Source organism: Bacillus rossius, chromosome 17, assembly GCF_032445375.1.
Source record: "Bacillus rossius redtenbacheri isolate Brsri chromosome 17, Brsri_v3, whole genome shotgun sequence".
NCBI lineage: Eukaryota > Metazoa > Arthropoda > Insecta > Phasmatodea > Bacillidae > Bacillus > Bacillus rossius.
This window is the reverse complement of record NC_086344.1, coordinates 38,568,051-38,587,586: the sequence shown is the minus strand read 5'-3', so window position 1 is coordinate 38,587,586 and position 19,536 is coordinate 38,568,051. Positions and strand designations below refer to the sequence as shown.

Genomic DNA, 19,536 nt, shown 5'->3' with positions numbered 1-19,536 from the left:
CGAATTTTGAAAATAAAAACAATAAACCCGGAGAATTACTTTCACAATAACTTTGAAAAAGGAAAAACTTTAAACCTAACCTGAAATATGACAAAAAATTTATAACAAATTATTATTCTGAATTGCATGAGGAAGGCTGTAATCTGGGTTGTTACAATGTATATCTTGGAGACAAGAATATCATCGTATCATGAAGCACAAATATTAGCCTACTCCATAGATATGTTTAAAAAATAAAAAATATAAATGTAACAATAGAGTAACATTTATACACTTGCCTTAATTATTAAAGTGTTTGTTAAAATTACCATTATTCAATGGGTGCCTTAGGCACCTTACGAATAAATATGCTTATAATTATGAAAAATTGCTTATATCTCAGAGGGTTTAAGTGTAAATGAAAAAAAAATGAAAATTTTTCCTTTTTTGGGAAATGCAAGTTTGCATCACAGGGAATCTTTTGATGACATTTTGAATTTTGTATTCATGCCCTTCTGAAAATATTTGTTTTTATTTTTAAATATGCTTGTATCTTTGAAGGTTATAATTTTATTGAAAATAATGGGGGTGGGGGGGGGTATTTTTTTCTTTTATGTATATATCTCAAAATGTGTTTTTTTGCATATTTGCTTTTTTTGTAGCTATACCTGTTTTGAATTTTTTTATATTATATTCTTTTTTTGTGTTACTTAATACTTAATTTCTTGCTGATAAAATTATCGGTAAATAGCACATTAACATAGTTTTTTGTCAAACATGTTTTTTTTTATTATTTCATATACATATATATAAATCAGAAATAATTTTCATTTTCACAATACTAAAAGAAATTGAATATTTACTAATAATTTTGTCTATAGTAAGTAAATTAATGCATTGGTTATATTCGTCGCAACCTTCGGGTTACAAATAGTTTTGTACGTCTAGATAGTGATGAAGGTGATGACTTAGTGATTCCTTAAAAAAACTCCTTGGTTCTCGATTGCACCGGAGGGTACGGACCGTGGGGTGACACAGCTCCGGTCCTGGACGCGAGAAGGAAATGTCCCGCAAGTGATGTTGTTGAGACGAGACGATGTGAAGCGCTGCTGATCACGGTTTACTGTCCGGTGCTGCAGAACGTCGCGGGATTCACACCAGGAGCAACTCCGGAATGACTTCCAGGGAGGGGCCGTCGTACAAAAGAAAGGACGCAGTTTGCAAGACGTGACGTTAAATTAGTCGGAGATCGCGTTGGCCTCGGGAAAATTTTAAAACTCGGTGTTCTCAAACGCTGAACCTTTAAATTGTTTCATGCAAAATTTGGGTGGAAGTAAAGGTATTTTAATTAAAAAATTGTTATTTGGACAGATGTCATTGGCTGGTTACCCTGTAAGTCATAGAGGAACCTCAATGGTGGACAAAAAAAATTATTACGAAAAACTCGCAAATCAAGTCACGTTGCCAGCCCATTGTGCTTGTCTGTTCTGTTATATTTGCCTAGTTTCTTTTATGTTTTTTTTTTTGTTCATTTTTTAATTTTCTCTGTGACATACAGTAAAATTCAGCAATGGTGTATGTAAAAAAAATAATCTCTCTTTTTTTTATTGCAAAAATTATTCAAAAAAATATAATGAGAAACCTTTACAAAATTCAGGCTCAGGAGGAGATCCCCCCCCCCACCAATCTGCAGACGTGCTTATTTTCCGTATTTATTACCGATTTAGAAGTCCAGTTGCAGGATTACAAAGTAGTATTTACGTATTACTAGGGACAAGACTATATGGTGAATCGCAATAAAACTGAAAAGCCGTGCCAAACACCGCATAGCAGAGAACTGAAAGTTAATACACCATACAGCACCATAAAGCAGGTTATATCATGGAATTGATTAGCATTTAACCAAAACTTAATTCAAATAATAAAAGAGAATTCTTTTGATCTTTGAAATTAAATAATGTCACTATTTTCAGACAAAATTTTGCACTAAAATGCACAATCAGAAAAATTAATTTAGTTTTTTGTGCATCCCTTATTGAATCAAAATTCTTGCTAATTTATTGTTCGGAATGTATCAGTTTTAGGCAAATATATTAAAAATTATTTTACTTTAAAAATGTTGCATATCAATTTTGCCCCTATTTTGGTGGAGTAAGTATTACAAAAAAATTTTATAACATAAAACAATAACACTGAAATCCACTGTTTTAAAAATGAAATTGGGCTAAAAATAAAACCATAAAAACCTTGTCTACTTATTACAGAAATTCATAAATTTGATGACGCGGCAGAAAATATTGTGTGTGTATCAGCATTTCTTACGATAAATCTCATACATATAGCTGGTTGGCTGTTGACTTCGCGTATGGCATAATGTTCTTGGTAAAATCCAATTCAGCGTGTTATGAAAATAATTTACCCTCAGAGAAATTCAAGAAAAACGCTTGTTTTATCAAATTTAAATTAGAAGGAAGACCTTTTGGAAAGAACTTAACATAAATTTAAATCCAGATACATTTGTAGTTCTTTGATATTAATTTTTTTTTATTATATCTGTTTATTTTTTTAGATTATTTTTATAGATAGTTAACTCATCACTATAATTGTGTTAGTTATTATGTTGAGTCTAGTGAAATTTATTGTGTTTCTTTGTGTGTGTTTTATTATGTGCCTGGAGGTTGGCATAACTGATTGTCCTGATGAAGTGTTTTTTATGTTCTAAAAAAACTCTCGGCCTGCCATAGTGCAGAGGGCTTGCGACACCAGTGTATGTGCTGTGTTTTGTCTCTTTGAGCCCGTCTACAATAGTCCGAACCTTTGCGTGGTCCGTGTCCTTATCCGAATGTGAGTGACGTCACATTGTCTCACCGAAAACTGTCCTGCCCACAATTGCGATGTCCGATGTCCGAATGTATTGATTTCTAAAGTTGTCACCAGAGCGCAGTAAATGTACCAAACCAAATGTTTTTGTTTATTGTTTTGATGCTTTGTAGTTATGAAAGTTATGTAAGTTATAAGTGACTAACAACACCTTCCATTTCCTTCAATAGCAAAAACGAACACGTAGTCAAACGGGAACCGGAAATTAAAATGTTGTGAGTGTTCTGTTCTTTTTCTGTGTCCGAAGCACGCAGGTTGGGACAAAAAGTTCAAATTGACGAATGTCTTCAGGCCAGGAAGGTTCGGACCTTCGCCCACTTGACGCACGACGTCAGAGGGTCACGTGGACCAATCAGCGACGAGTGTCCTTCGGACACAGTTTAGGACATTGCTATTGTAGACGGGCCATTTATGTCATAAACTATTAGGAAAACAACAGATGGTGCAGAAATGGCGAGTGTTCCCTCAGCGGTCGCTTCGCTTGTGTTCCGTGAAGCAGGCAGGCACAGTTTTGTGATATTAATGGGAGTAAAAAATAAAAAAATAATAGTCGGGATTTTTTTTTAAAAAATGTGCTCCTGCTAATGATTAAGAAATATTGGCAAAAGTCAATAATAATTTATTCTTTACTAGTCGTATCATTTCATTTTAACTAAATGAGTGTTTATTAGGCAATAAAGTATTGAAATAGAATTTTTTTTTTATGTTATTAACTTAAAATAATTGTTTTCGTTTAAATTTAAAATTAATGTCTATTTTTTTTTTTTTTTTAAACATCAGTTCCAAATAGTCACCCATTACCCTATAATAAGTTACATAAACGTATCTTTTTTTTTTCACCTGTACCACCTTTTAACTATTAAGGCTTTAAATTTCAAATTCATAATTTCTGTAGTAAGTTAAAAATAAACAACTTGAAAACATTTGCAAACTTATGATTAGAATTCAGATATGTTAAAAATTACTATGGATGTATTTAGTGTGCTGCAAAGTTTGCCTTGAGACCTGCACCTTTGAAAAAAATATTGAAATTTTTTTTTCTTTTTTCTTTTCATGCATCTACGTAGTAAAATTCGTAACACTGACTGACAGATAACACACAGCTTAAACTGGTTGGTCTAGAGGCATGAAAGTTTGTATAAGTTCCTTATATAACATAGGTAAGCATTTAAAAAGTATTTTCGAAAATTCATTCCCTACGAGGATTAAATAGGGGGTGAAAGTTTGTATGTAATTTCTTCAAATTTGAAATTATAAATGTTAAACTGTGTATTTAATCTTTTTTTTCATAAATAAAAGTCAATTGCATTAACATTTTTATGGAAATTCTTCACCTGATGGGGTAATATAAAGGATGAAAGTATTTCATTTTTAAAGTTAGAAACATTTCTAAAGGTAGTACCTAATAAAAAACAGTTATAATTGATTTAAGGGTTGATTTATCAAAAGGGAAATGTCATGGATCGACCTGAAAATAAAAGTACAAAACCGGCGTAGAAATTGATGTGGAAAGGAAAAAAAAATTCAGAAATAAATATGTAAAAACAAATTTATGCCATAAAGTATTGGAGTAATATCTTTAAATAAATATTTTTATTCCCAAAAAAAAAAATTAGTATAGCTTCTTATTTCTAAAATGAGAATAAAATATTTTTTGAGAAATAATATGCCTTTAATTAGAGGCAATTAACATTTCATAGTTTTTCTTTTAATTTAAGAAAAAGTATTTCTGATCAGCATGTTTGTCAATGTTAGGTTCGTGTATTTCTCAGTTACGGAGGTTTGAAACTCTGCAGAAGGACGGCTTATCGAAAATGTCCCATCAGGCACATGGCTAGTGTCAGATACAAAGAAAGTGGGTAACTGCTCCCTCATGGGTCGTTACCACAACGCCGAACGTACAATAACGCCTAATACCAAAACGCCGAATGCCAAATTGACCGCAACGCCGACAGCTAGAAAACTGCTGTGTACCACAACGCCGGAATACGGTAACGCCGAAAAATGTTGCTTCGTGGCAGTCCTGCAATGACATTTTTCAGCGTTGTGGTAATTCGGCGTTGTGGTACACAGCAGTTTTCTAGCTGTCGGCGTTGTAGTCAATTTGGCATTCTGCGTTATGGTTTTTGGCGTAGTGCGTCCCCCACTCCCTGATGATAGCGACTGCAACGTCAGTGAATTATTCGCCAAGGACACGGCTACAACCCAGAAGCCAAGCTACTTCAGATACGTACAAAGAAGTTAACTGCATGCATCCTTGATATCTCCCCCGAATCACCCTGAGTTACATTTCGGTCGACAACCGCGTCGTCTACGAGAGGGGACGCAGCGCGAGAATCAGTCCGCTCGATCGTCCGTCTGCATGCACGTTGCTGGGAGAATCGACTTCGAGTTTTTGCGTTGTGTTAAAGTTCACTGGCTAAATGTTCCTGGGAAAAAAATTTTTAATAGTTCTTACCGGATCCTTGAAAAGTCCTTATATTGCTTTTGGCATTAATAAAACTTAAATTAAGAATTTGTAGTTTCAAAAAACCGACATAACAAAATGAACTCTTAAAAAAATGCTGACGCTAATGACTTCAAACTTGCACTAGTCAGATAGTAACCGCAGGATTTTTAAGTCTCTATTTAGTTGTGATATCTTTTAACATTCACACAGTAAAGATTGTGTTTGTATTCCAGTATTCAGTGAAACCCTGTGAATACAAAATACTCGTTAAATAAAAAGTGTTTTCAAGTTCTTCGAAATTACATACGAGTAAGAGTGCTAAGTAATTGGTTAAATACAATGTTGTTATTCAAAAGGTACTCCCAGTTACGTGTATTGAAGGATGGTCAATACACATTTCGCAGAATAATGTAAAGACTCAGTATGAAGTTTCATTTTTAATAATACTGATACCATTGCTTTGGCTCTTTATAGGTTAAGAGAAAATGCTGAGAAATTTTATTTTTTGAAAGTGATGGTAGTATGTTGTTTTGTTTGTAATTTGTAAACTTCTTCTGCCTTAGGTGTAGACATATAAAAATTTTGTTTTACATTTTCTAAAATATAGTACATTTTGTGTTGTAATTTTGTAATAAGTTGTTTAATACGAGCCTCGTTATTGCAAAGTAGACAAAATTGTGCTTCCTTCAGATTTGTATTATTGAGGTTTGACTGTATTTATTTCCACAGAGAATTACAATGCGGAGTTATAACTATACTGCCTCCCCCCCCCCCCCCCTCCTTTGTTTTTACTGTTTATGTATTCAGAAACATACAGATATTACTGTCTCTATCTTCACGCCAACAAAAGTAAAAATTTTATAAAATATCTTATAATATTAAATAGACGAACAGATGGTCATTAAACACGGCTAAGAACCACCCCGAATTAACCAGCGTTCGATTTTCAAAACAAAATAACTTATTGAAATCTGTCCATCCGTGTATGTGCTTTGATGCCACGCACAGACAAAGGCTTCAGACTCAAAACACCCCCTCTTTTTTGAATCGGTGTTTAAAAAAATCAAATAATTTTAAACATTTATTGAAAGAAATTGTCCTAAATCTAATAAAATTTATGAGTGACAAGTAATGATTATTAGGTATATTTGCCTTAGAGTTATGTGGCAAGGGTGTATCAGATGGGGGGGGGGGGGGGACAAATAGGAGCAGTTACCGCCTCTTTTTTTTTTCAAAGTGAAAAAAAGGGGGGGGGGGGGGAGTGAGCATGTTTTTCAGTAACATCTAACGTCATTAACGAGCGAATTCATTCTCCTCATATTGCAAATACACTTACAATACGAAACTTGGACACAATTTCAGTAGAATTCTTTAAAATAATGCCGAACTTGATGAATACACGTAAATTGTGCTCATCTACATTTCTGGAAGTGAATCACATATTTTCGGCACGCACTGCTAGAATTCGTTGCCCGAGCAGCTACGACTATATGAATCATTCCATTTGCAGTGCAAATTTTTGAACTATATAATGAAACTGCCCTAATAAAAGCTGAAAAGACTAGAAAAATACTAAACCCCCAGCTTTGGACCAGATTTTCGACAAGGACTTTTATTGAAATACAGCCCATCTTGCTAAAATTCGTTGAACAGTGAATACTATAAAGTTACCCTTAACAGGTTGGCTGTTGGTGTTTCAGTTGTGCAAAGTCATAAGACAATCCTTGTCCTTGAAAGCGTTTGAAACCCCACCCCCCTTCTCACTTTCCGTTTTGGGCCGGATACGCCCTTGGTTGGTGGTCGGAGTTCTTACAGCCTGTGTGCACGGGGATATGGGGGGGAGTTTCTACCGTTCACAAATCTGTGCTTGTTGGCGTAAAGGGGGTTAAGTCACAAATGTTTAAAAATACTTAGTGATATTAAATTATTTACTTTTAAAATTGATAAGAGAGATTTGAGACATTAATTTAAAACAATTAATGAGTTTCCAAAGTTCTAAAGCAGTTGATGAAGCATAAAAAAATGACTTCAAGAAACCTGATAGTTATCAATCGCGAATTTCTCAAAACTGTGATTTTGGACTTAACCCCTTTCACGCATCAAGCACAAATATTCTCAGAATTTAATTGTTTGTTATTGTACAAAGTTTATATGCCTCCTTAATATCCTTAAAAAAAAGTCCTTAATTTGTCTTTAATTAAATACGTAAGTCCCTTTAAATGTCATTAAATTTTCACTATGAGTCGTTAAAAACTTATTTCTCGGTGAAGACTGATAGCGTGCAGGTAGTAGATATTTTGTTGGCATTTCAATGTTCTTTTCGTTTCCGACTTTGCAGAAAAAAACGCTTTGCGCAAGCACAGTACAATTGGCAAATTTCGGGCTACGTGATTATATTTTATGTGTAAAAAAAATTTTTTTGAATTTTTTTTAATCTCACCTGTAAACTAAAAAGACGTGTTTTGTTGTCTTACTTTTAACGTATGATGTAAATGTAATTGGTGATCAAATTAAATGTTGGGGCGAAAAATTTCAAATAGGCACTATGCTTGGGTTAGATATTTGTTCCAGAAATAATTGAACTGAACAAAGTTTTTTTTTGTGTGTGTGCATTAACTATTAAACTATTGACTGTTATTTCTTGAGAGTCCTTAAAAACTCAATTTTTTATTGCATAAAGGATGGGAACCTATGTATAGTTACATTTTCAAAGTATTTTTTTGTAAACATAGTTTGACTTATATAACTGATTTCCATGCCATGTCTTTCATTTTTAAATAATAGCGGTACTTGTGTGTGTGTGTGTGAGACGATTTCTTTTGTAAAATGCTATTTTTAAAATGTGTAACATTTTGTTTAATGACTTAGCTGGGGAAAAAACAATTGGTGAGTGTGTAAGTTCTGAAGGACTGAAAAATATACTTTCTAGTTTAAATGTGTGTTAGTGTAAATTACTTTTATTAGGTAGTTTGTTGTTGTGTCGTGTCTTGGATAAAGAGAGGGTCGTGGCAGTGAAGCCAGCGTGCGACCGGCCCCAAGCGGCTTCCAGTAGAATCACCGTCCGAGTCGATCAGTCGATCGGTCGATCCACTCGCAGTCCGGGTTCCATTCCCGCCGAGGTCAAACTCGTACTTTCTCGCAAGTTGGAAAATCATTATTTATTTATTTCTTTTCACATCTTTACACATTCATACTTAAGTGTTTCAGGAAATTCAACACAAAAATAAGCTTGTGCGCGACAGTTACTAGTCTCGTAATGCTACGTGCAGTATTTTAACTATAACCCCAAATAATGAAAAGGAAATTTTACAGAATAATAGGTGTACAAAAAAATACAAAACCAATGGGGGAAAAAACAATTAAACAATTAAAGTTTAAGTTAAGTAGTAAATTGATTTAAATATAAATGTTACAATTAAAAGTAAAATACAACTACATATGCTACCAGAGAAAAAAACTCGTACTTAAATATTAGAGCGCTCTCATCATCAGTGAAATTATCCAACTATAGATTGATTTTTGTTTTTATTTGAAAAATATTTTTTTTTTCTTCCCAGAAACAAAAGCTGCAGTTTTTCGGAAGGAAAAAATTCTAAAGATCTCCGAGAAATGGCTATGCGGTGGAGGAATATGCGATGAGGCAGACGTTTCAGCGAGCCCATTAGTTTATTCTCGGGGCTTTTGATTCCGTCAACTTCGATCCTTGTCCATCTCCGGCTTCCGCTGCGATGGCACTTGTGCGTCGGGTCATTCATTCTTCAACCTGAAAGGGGCACAGAGGGGCGGTCGGTTAAAGTTTTGTTTGGTTCCTCGAGACCGGGTCTCGTCGACGGTCAGGACAGGATGTGGCGCGCACCAGGGAACACACCCCGGTGTTTCGCCTGGGGCTGGATTCGCGGCAACGCGGGGGGGAGTGCTGACGGAGGGCATGTGTCGTGTTCCAGCACCTCCCCCGGGCCCGCCGGGGCCGCCCGGCCCGGTGGGGCCCCCGGGACCCGTCGCAGTGCCCCCCGCCGGGCTCGGCCTGGCGCCGCCCCAGCAGCCGCCCCAGCCGCCGGAGCTGCCGAGTGAGTCGAAACCTTCGGCCAGGGCCAGTGGTCCGTGCCCGCTACTTTCCTGTGACCACAGGGGGCAGTGAGATTCTGTGACATCTGCTACCCACACTGTTTACAGGGGTGCAACAACCAGGGGGGGGGGGGCAAGGGTATTTTGCCCCCACCCCCACCCCCTCTGAAACCTTGAAGTGGGGGGCAAACGGGGGCAAAGAAAGTGCTGTGTAATCAATTTTTAGATAGTAAAACTGCTTAAATAGCACCATTTTCCACCTTGAAATACAAATTTTCCCGGGACCTCCCCCGCTTCGATAGGGGGGATCGATTATTCTTTATAAAAAGGTATATTGACACCCCCTCCCCCCCTTGGAAATTTAGTTGTTGCGCCCCTGACTGTTTACCGAATGAAAGACTAGCAGAATATTATTTATTTATTTCTTTATTTATTTATCAATTTGTTACATGCCTACCGACCATGGGCGTCGCAACCGGCGGGGGGGGGGGTCATGCGCCCCCCCCCCCCCCCCAATAATAAAAGTCTTCAATTTCATCTCTTCCAATGATATACTTAGTTACTTAGTTTCGTAGTTATGTTAAAAAAAATATGATTTCTGTGATACAACCCGTATGTTGCGCGTGATGGCATTTAGTCCAATCGTGGTAATGTGAGCACTTTTTAATTCGATCTTCGTGTGAAATCAAAAATCGGGTCCCATACCGAATACAGAGTATGTTAACTGGGTTTTTTTTTTTTTTTTTTTTTTTTTTTTTTTTTTTTTTTTTTTACAAATTTGTTCTCTGAAAATATTTTTTATGAAAAATAAATTATATATTGCAACCAACTATAATTAGAATATTTAGGAAAGAAAAATACCTAAAAAACACCTTTTTGCAACTTCAAACCCCAAGTTTTCCCGGGGGAGGACCCCCCCATACCGCCCGCTTTTTTTCTCCAGGGGATGGATATTCCTCAACAACTAAATCAATTGAAGTCGTCCCCCCCCCCCCCCCCCCCCCCCCCCAAAATATATCCTTGCGACGCCCATGCTACCGACGGCATAAGGCCATGGGTGCTAGGCACGATAAACAAAAAAAATTACGTAGACAAAACATCCACATGAAACAAAATGAATAACATTGAGGACAATACTATAATGACACATGCACAGGACAGCACTGCTGGCTACTAACAGATAAACAAATGGAAGTAGGACAGCCACTGCGATATGGCGGTCAAAACCTGAAGCTTTTACACGCAGTTCCTTTTGTAGCCACCGTCGTAGGTTTACCGTTGCGGTTTACCGATAGCAATGTTTTGTTTACGCGGCGAGATTCCCCGCGACTTAACGTAGGCCCTTTTGCCACGCGATTTTGGAGTTCTGAAGCGCGGGAATCAGTTCCGTCTCTGCTGAGCTACAGTAACCCTTCATTTCGCCACTCAGCGGCGCGAGGGAGCAGTCACGAGAACTAATGGATGGTGATTTCACCGTTAAATTTCATCGGAGCCGATATTTCACTGGAACCAAATTTACTGTCACTCTAAAGTAACTGGTAAGCCCACCACAAGTCCCAGGAATCAGGACCCCCCCCCCCCTCCTTTTTTTGGGGGGGGGGGGGGGGAGATTTAAAACAAAAATAAAACATGTGAAAACGATTAGAGAGTAACAGCAATTAACCAACATAAGTTTACAAAGATATCTTTTTGGAAGTATAATTTTAATCCTTAGTGTATTTCCTCCTTATCACAGCCCTCATGTGTACACAGAAACAGCAGGAATTATGTTTCCAAGTACAGTCTGTATTTCATGCCATAAAATATTTGACTATATTATTACAGTTGCACATGGCGTCTTTCAGTAACTTTTCTTTAGAAGTGGGAAATGAATATTGTGAGATGATGCTCTTTGATGAAATACGACAAAAAAAAAATCTATTCGCGAAATTCTCATTCCGAATTCTCCTTCGCGAAGCAGCGTTGAGGGAAGTGGAGCCTGGCCGCGCAGCAGTCGGGGGCGAAGCCGGGGAGGGGGGGGGGGGTGTGGTTTCAGGGGTTCAAACACACCCCATCCCCTCCCCCCTTAGCACCGAATCTTTAATTAAAATTTCCTTATTCGTCACTCAAAAGAAATTTGCATATTAGAAATCGATAAACATTTTTTTTACCATCACGATATTTGAATTTTGAGTACCGAAAAACTGCTTTAAAAAAAAAACAGTGCTTTACAGCTTGAAAACCAAAAAAATTTCCCCGGGGGATGACGCCCTGGATTCCCCCGCTTTAATACGTGGGGGTTATGGGGGGAGGGGGAATTGCTTCTGAACACCCCTCCACACACAAGTCCTGGCCACGCCAGCGACGCGCAGTGACGCGTCTTGTTCGACCGGCAGTGTTCAACTGCCCGCGCCGGCCCAACCTGGGGCGCGAGGGCCGCCCCATCATCCTGCGGGCGAACCACTTCCAGATCACCATGCCGCGCGGCTACGTGCACCACTACGACATCAACATCCAGCCCGACAAGTGCCCGCGCAAGGTGAACCGCGAGATCATCGAGACCATGGTGCACGCCTACAGCAAGATCTTCGGCGCGCTCAAGCCCGTGTTCGACGGCCGCAACAACCTGTACACGCGCGACCCGCTGCCCATCGGCAACGACCGCGTCGAGCTGGAGGTGAGAGTCCCCGTTTCCCCCGTTTCCCCCCGGCGAGGACCCCTCGTACTTTCGTGCAGCTCGTGTAGCGGGGATTTCTGTGTCGTTTTCATTCTAGCGGGCCTAGTACTTTGTGTTATTTTTATGGAGTAGTATTATTATAATAGTTTTTATATGGTAAAAATTATAAAAAACTATTATAGAGTAGTATTATTATAATACACCTCGTACTTCATTCTATATACCGCATAAAATTATTTTTATAGAGTAGTATTATTAAAATAGTATTTATATGGTAAAAATTATAAAATACTATTATAGAGTAGTATTATTATAATACACCTCGTACTTCATTCTATATACAGCATAAAATTATTTTTATAGAGTAGTATTATTAAAATAGTATTTATATGGTAAAAATTATAAAATATTATTATAATACACCTCGTACTTCATTCTATATACAGCATAAAATTATTTTTATAAAGTAGTATTATTATAATTATATTTTATCATTTTTACCATATGAAATATATATATATATAGTACACTCCCGATTATCCGCGAAATTAAGTGGCAGGGCCACCGCGTATAGTGAAAATCGCGGATAATCCGGAAAAAAAAGCCGAAAATGGGAAACAAAAAAAAAGGATACATTTATTTCTGCTTAAAAAACCAAAAATATTAATGTGTTAAGTAAAAGTTACTATTAATAGAAAAAAAAAATTTTAATTATGCTGAAATGTTAGTATTTTACTGAATAATTAACATACAATACATTTCAGTAATGCAAAAATAAAAGTGCTCTGTACTTGCTTCGTAACAAGGATACAGAACTGTACGTACTTGGAGACTTCATCAGACACTAAAAAGCAAACCACACGACTATGAACAAAGTGCGACAGAGACAAAAATATCAACGCATGCCAGCCTACTGCGTGAGTTCCGAGAAGGCCTGTGGCGTTTTACTGTATACTGCACACAATACACTCGTCAATAGAGTTCAAATTTGCTCACTTGTAATAAAATACATATTTACATATGTGCTGTATTTTTTTTCGTAGCAGGCGCGGATAATGGGGAGTATACTGTATTTACATACATACATACATACATACATACATACATACATACATACATATACACACACACACACACACATATTTAGACTTTACACTGAGTATACAATCATTCAAAACAAAAGTACTGTAAGTTAAATTTCAAACCTAGTTTATTAGTAAAAGGACATATTATTATGTAGCCCATTTTTATTAATTTTGATTATTTTTGTTGATCTGATTTTAATTATTAACCATTTTAATAGTATGTGTACTATAGTACTATATATTGTAACACGAAAATGGATGTACCTGGTACTTCAAAACATTTGTCAGTTTATTGTTGTGATCCGTTTAGGAAACCTCGTCATGATTATTATAAGAAAAACTTGAGATGTGTAAATGCAAGCATTTTGAGTTGTAATTCCAGTTTACGTAAGGGTGACAACATGTGATGGGTGTCATAAAGCTGTGCTGGAACTTCCAGAGATTTCAACCAATGCAGAAGTCTATGTTTCTGATAACTCTGAACCACAAGATATTTTTCTTATGTTTCTGAGAAAGTAGTGCAGAATGCATTGTCAACTCCAGAGAAATTAGAGGCAATTGATGCTCTGAATAAAAGCCTGAATGCTATAGAATAAACTCCTACTTTATATAAAAAAAAAAAGTTTAAGTAGGGCCTATATGAGACAACACATCCAGTTTTTCGAACCAAAGTATTTAATTTAAGTCCAGGTAGCCTTAACTCTGTAAAAGATTGCGACAGTTAAAATAATGAACAATTAAAAGACAAGTTCAAAGCTACTATAGACAGAAGTGTAAAAATGCAGATTTTAACACCACTTCCAAACAGTTGGCCTCTTAAAAAAAAATTGAAATTGAATTTGGAGTCTCCAAACTTCAAAGCAAGAAAATCAAAAGAGCTCATTGGCCACAGCCCTTAAATAATAGTAATGACGAGAAAATAAGAAATAAAAAAAATCAACACGGTGTGTGAACCCCCTACCTTACGAGGTTTTTATGGACGTACTGGTTACCAGATATGGCGTATGTCCAAAAAAAACAAACTCGAATAAATCTTCCTTATTGCAAGACCCATTCAAAGAACAAATTGCAACAAATTTATTTGCAGTTTACAGTCACGAAATTATGTTAGACATAAAATAAATAAAAAAATTCACACAAAACGAAAATAAAGGACATATGTAGTATAGTTTGGACAGCAATTTCAAAAAAATCTCGGATGTTATAAAATTACCAAACCAGTGATGCGACACTGCTGCCTCCCATGAGACTGACTCGAGTTGCGAGGGGAAGCTGTCATATCAGCGAGTGTGGGGTGACAGTCTCGCCTGTGTTGCTTGATGGTGTCACGTCACTATCAGCACGCTATTTGATACCTTTTGTGAAACCTGCAAGCCACAGTACCCCTACCACATGCTGATAAAGTCTATCAGCGCGTAACACTACGCCATCCAGACTGGCACAGTGGCGATTGGTTCACTTTGGTTCAGTTAGGTTGAAGATGTCGCGAGGCGAAGTCGCCTGTGTTGAGTGCTTAGTGAGTATCAAGATTCAATTTTTTTTTTTTTAACTGTATGCCAGACCATTATTTTTTATAATGTTTTTTTATATTTACGATGCTAGAATTCTAACTAGGAATAATTGTTTCCAGTGTGATGGATAAATATATAAACTGGTTATTTAAAAGGTGTCAGGTCTACCTGCAGGATATAAACCATGTGATTTGAGAACTGCTGCAGATATATGTGTGGGATCTGTTTACGAAAAGCATTTAATGATGCACCCAGGGTGGATGGGTAGTTCTGTTCCATATGTGTGTGTGTGTGTGTGAGTGCGCGCGCGTGCGTGTGTGTGTGTGTGTGGGGAACAGAACTATATATATATTTTTAACTGTATTTTTAGAAGTGAATATGGCTAAAATGTGTCTTATCAGAATAATTTTTTTTAGAGAGTCTTGAATGTATCCATTACACCTTTATCTTCATCATCTAATTTTATGGTCAAGATTTTACAGGAGGAAAAATAAATAGTCATCATGTTTATGAATAGAGTATAATTTAGAGTCTAAAATGATTCCAAGATTATTAATGCAATACATAGGTTTTAAAGATTTTCAAGTTCTTTATATGAGAGTTATGATTGACTGTATTAAGTTTTCTCGTGAAGGAAATTATCTTAGTTTTGTTTGTATTAAGAGTAACCAGATTTATAGTACACCGATTATTAACTTGAATAATGTAATTTTGGGGTATAATGCGATAATTTGGCGAAGGTTTTTTCCATGTAGATTTTAAGATTGTCAGCTAAAAGAACACTTGTTGCGTGATTGAGAACATTAGTGATGTCATTAAATAAAGTTAAAAAGGAGAGGTGAAAGTGTACCGCCCTGCTGAACACCAGAACTCACTAGAAATGGAGAGTAACCATGATTATTTAAGGATGCATATTGATTTCTATTCTCTGGATAGCTGGAGAACCTGACCTCTGGATATAACTTCACTGTAGCCTCAAATACACGCCTGACTAGGCAGGTTCCTTAAGCGCTGTAATCCTTTCTTTACTGTAAAATCACAGGTCTGATATGAACAATATTAAGTACTGTTACGAGTTGGCAATGCTTGTTAGATTTCGAAATCAACGAAGGAATGGAAAACTGTGAAAAGTGCTGCAAAAAACTTGATTGCTATAAATATTGTCTCGTTCCAGGAACAGTATTCTGCCACAGTTCACAGTCTGTGCTGCTTTAGGGGAAAGGGAGAGCCAGTGAATGTTATTAACATAAATAAGCCCACCAAATTTTTAATTTTTTGTAATTAGCCTATTAGGTGGATATTTCTGAAGTCGCTACCATGTTGTGATCAAAGGGTTATAAATGGGAATTTTTTTTATATATTTTATTTTAAACTCCCTTAATATGAACAATAATTAACTCTTAAAGAGTAGTACCAAACAAGTTTGCCTGAAAGGATTTTTGATAACACCAACCATTATCTAAAGTGATGGGAAGGGTTTTTTTAGGACAAATAAATATTGTTGACTACCTTAGACACAGAACAAAATCAGTTCATATTTATTGTGAATCTATCATGTATTTTCGATGTGACCAAACCTTGCTAGAAGGGGTGACATTTTGTTAAAATAGACTGGCTTTTTTTTTTTAAATTTTGGCCACTTTTATGAAAGCCCAAAATGCAATCAGTTAAAAGAATATAAGAATAAATCACAAATACTATCTTGACTATTTAGTTTTTATAAGTAGCAGATAACTTGTAACACTGATGTCTTTGATGACCATAGTTGAAACACACCATCATATGGAATGCTCGTAGGAATTTTTTTTTTTTTAAACTGAACTCGTAAGTGAAGATCGCAGGCTTTCACGGCCGTTGTGCGGCATTTTCTTGGCTTCTGGGTTGTAATTCGCGGGTGCGCGGGAATAAGGGGATAAGTCAAATATTGGCAAAAAAAAACGTTTTTTATGGTATGAAATAAAGGAGAATGAGCTCTACAAATTGGTCCAAATGGGTTAAGTATAGCACCCTTGTGTGTTATATTCTATGGCACTGAACTTTTGGAATGATTGATTAATTACTGATCTCGCGTACTTGGAAGAACTTTAAATGTTTTAATATCTTAATTTAAGTAATTTCGACATATCCCCTTTTTTTTTCCTGGGGCACCCGCGAATTGTCTCGCGACGTTTCTGCAGCCACTGCAGCTGCAGTTACTGCCGAAGCGTCGCGAGACAATCACCTGACGCGGCCTGCACCCAGGAGCCAGGAAAGTGAACTCGTGAGACGGGTATGCACGGGGGCGAGGCGGAGCCTGAAGGCCTGAAGCGTGTTCCCCCCGCAGGTGACGCTACCAGGGGAGGGGAAGGACAGGGTGTTCCGCGTCACCATCAAGTGGGTGGAGCAGGTGTCCCTGTACGCCCTCGAAGAGGCCCTGGAGGGACGCACGCGGCAGATCCCCTACGACGCCATCCTGGTGAGTGCCTGTCTCCGTACCTCCATCCACTCCGTTCTCACTCGATTATTAGATGTTTAACTGAATTCACTTGATTCTTAAACACTGTACTAAAAGTTCTTGATTCTAAGAAGCTTTAGCTCCGCTTAATCTAATTTACTCACTTACTTTATTCTAAGATGCTCTACCAAATTTACTCGATTCTAAGATGCTTTACCGAATTTACTCGATTCTAAGATGCTTTACCGAATTTACTCGATTCTAAGATGTGTTACCGAATTTACTCAAGTCTAAGATGCTTTACCGAATTTACTTGATTTTAATATGCTTTACCAAATTTACTTGATTCTAAGATGCTTTACAGAATTTACTTGATTCTAAGATGCTTTACAGAATTTACTTGTTTCTAAGATGTTTTACAGAATTTACTTGATTTTAATATGCTTTACCAAATTTACTTGATTCTAAGATGCTCTACCAAATACTTGATTCTAAGATGCTTTACAGAATTTACTTGATTCTAAGATGATTTACCAAATTTACTTGATTCTAAGGTGCTCTACCAAATACTTTATTCTAAGATGCTTTACCGAATTTTCTTGATTGTAAGATGCTTTACTGAATTTACTTGATTCTAAGATGCTCTACCAAATACTTGATTCTAAGATGCTTTACAGAATTTACTTGATTCTAAGATGATTTACCAAATTTACTTGATTCTAAGGTGCTCTACCAAATACTTTATTCTAAGATGCATTACCAAATTTACTTGATTCTAAGATGCTCTACCAAATTTACTCAATTCTGAGATGCCTCACTCAGTATACTTGTTTCTTACAGGCTTTGCTGAATCTACATACTTGAAAAATACTGTACCATATTTGCTCGGTTATAAGTTACTTTATTGAATCTACTTGATTTACAAGGCACACTTGTTTATTTTTCAAATTTTTGAGTTCCCAAACTGAGTTGCATCTTACGGTTGCCGGAGATGAACTTACGTATTCAGTATTAGGGAATTGAAAATAGGTGGAATAGAAAATTTGGTGGTTATTATTGCAGGCAAACTCATTTTCATTGGTTATAAGTATAAAAAGACAGAGCAGGATAGTATACTTTAAATATATGTAATATATATTCTGTAGTGTTTGACTTAATTATTATAACATATTTCTCAGAAAGTTTTATGTAGTGTGCCTACAGTTATCTGTTATTTGTATGATTTTATATGTGCCCCGACATCCAAAAGTTTGAGAAGCACTGGCCTAGTATGTGGTATAGTCAAATTTTCATGATGTGTATGTTTGTCTAAATGTGTTTTCATGGTGTAATTTTTATTTTAGTGTGTGTGTTATTTTGCTACACAGACAGATGACACAGGGGAAAAAAATAGTATATGGAATACTTAAAAAAACTCGGGAAATAGCTAGAGTTACGCTGGAATCACAGTAGCACGATGCCACAGTGCAAAGGCGATGAGACAGCAAAATATCACATTACTGTGAAGATGTAGATTTTACCTGTGCGATGACCAAAAAAATAAACCGTTGTGTACAAAAATTTTCTTACTGTTAACACACGCACAAAACGTATGATAGCAGTCAATGCTTGAAGTTTTTTTATGGTTGGTATGTTTGAAAAAATGTATTTTAATTAAAATTTAACTGTAAAAATCACCATGCGTAACATTTCAGAGATTCCGCAAGAATATTTAGTAAACAAAAACCTTAAAATTGATAGAATTTTCCATGCTTGTAACGTTGCAAGACCCCTGCCCTCCTAGCTAAATATTTTTCTTTTAAACTTCCTTTTTTGTATATGTAAGTAGTAATAAGTCAATGTTTTTGAGTGTTGTATTTGTTATGAAACAGTATGATCATAGGTTAAAGATATCAATATATGTTATTTGCACATGCTGTGTGTTTTTAAGAATGTGCCTTGTATTTTAACAGACATTTTTAATCATTACTATTTTGCGTGTAATTATTCACAAACAAGCCGTTTTACTGGATTTTTTTGCCTGTTTCGGCCTACTTTTTTCAGGTTTTTTCTAAACAAGTTTGATTTTGTAAAGTAATTTGTGTTAAGATTGCTGTTAAATGAGGTTCAGGAACAATGGATTGGGTGTGGGGTGTATGTATTAGAGAGAGGCATGAGAGGCCTGTAAGTGCGAAGTAAAAATTTGTTAGGAGTTCCAACTTAAATGTCCTTGGAAAACTGGTTAATGCTAAGAAATGTTTAAGCTTTTCTCAAGCAAGATGCGAGGTGTTATTTACTGCCAATAATGAAATATGATTTTGCTGGTGCAAATAAACTGTTATAAATTGGACATGTCAGATTTTTTATTACCATGTTTGTATATTATTTCAATATAAAATTAGAAAACAACTTTTTTGATGTTGGACTCAACATTTTTTGGGGAAATATTTGTACATTTTGTGCTGTTATCAGTATTTTTGTTCAAATTGTGCTGCTAT

General features: G+C 36.3%; 1 protein-coding gene across 2 annotated transcripts in view; it reads left to right on the top strand.

Annotated features, from left to right (window-relative positions):
* The window catches only part of LOC134540826 (protein argonaute-2), a 59,391-nt gene that overhangs the window by 4,654 nt on the left and 35,201 nt on the right, over positions 1 to 19,536 (top strand). For both annotated transcript variants that reach the window (XM_063383793.1, XM_063383792.1), the window contains exons 2-4: positions 9,253 to 9,375; positions 11,749 to 12,029; positions 16,949 to 17,080. In XM_063383793.1, coding sequence (XP_063239863.1) covers positions 9,253 to 9,375; positions 11,749 to 12,029; positions 16,949 to 17,080 — 536 coding nt within the window. The remainder of the gene's footprint in view (positions 1 to 9,252; positions 9,376 to 11,748; positions 12,030 to 16,948; positions 17,081 to 19,536) is intronic.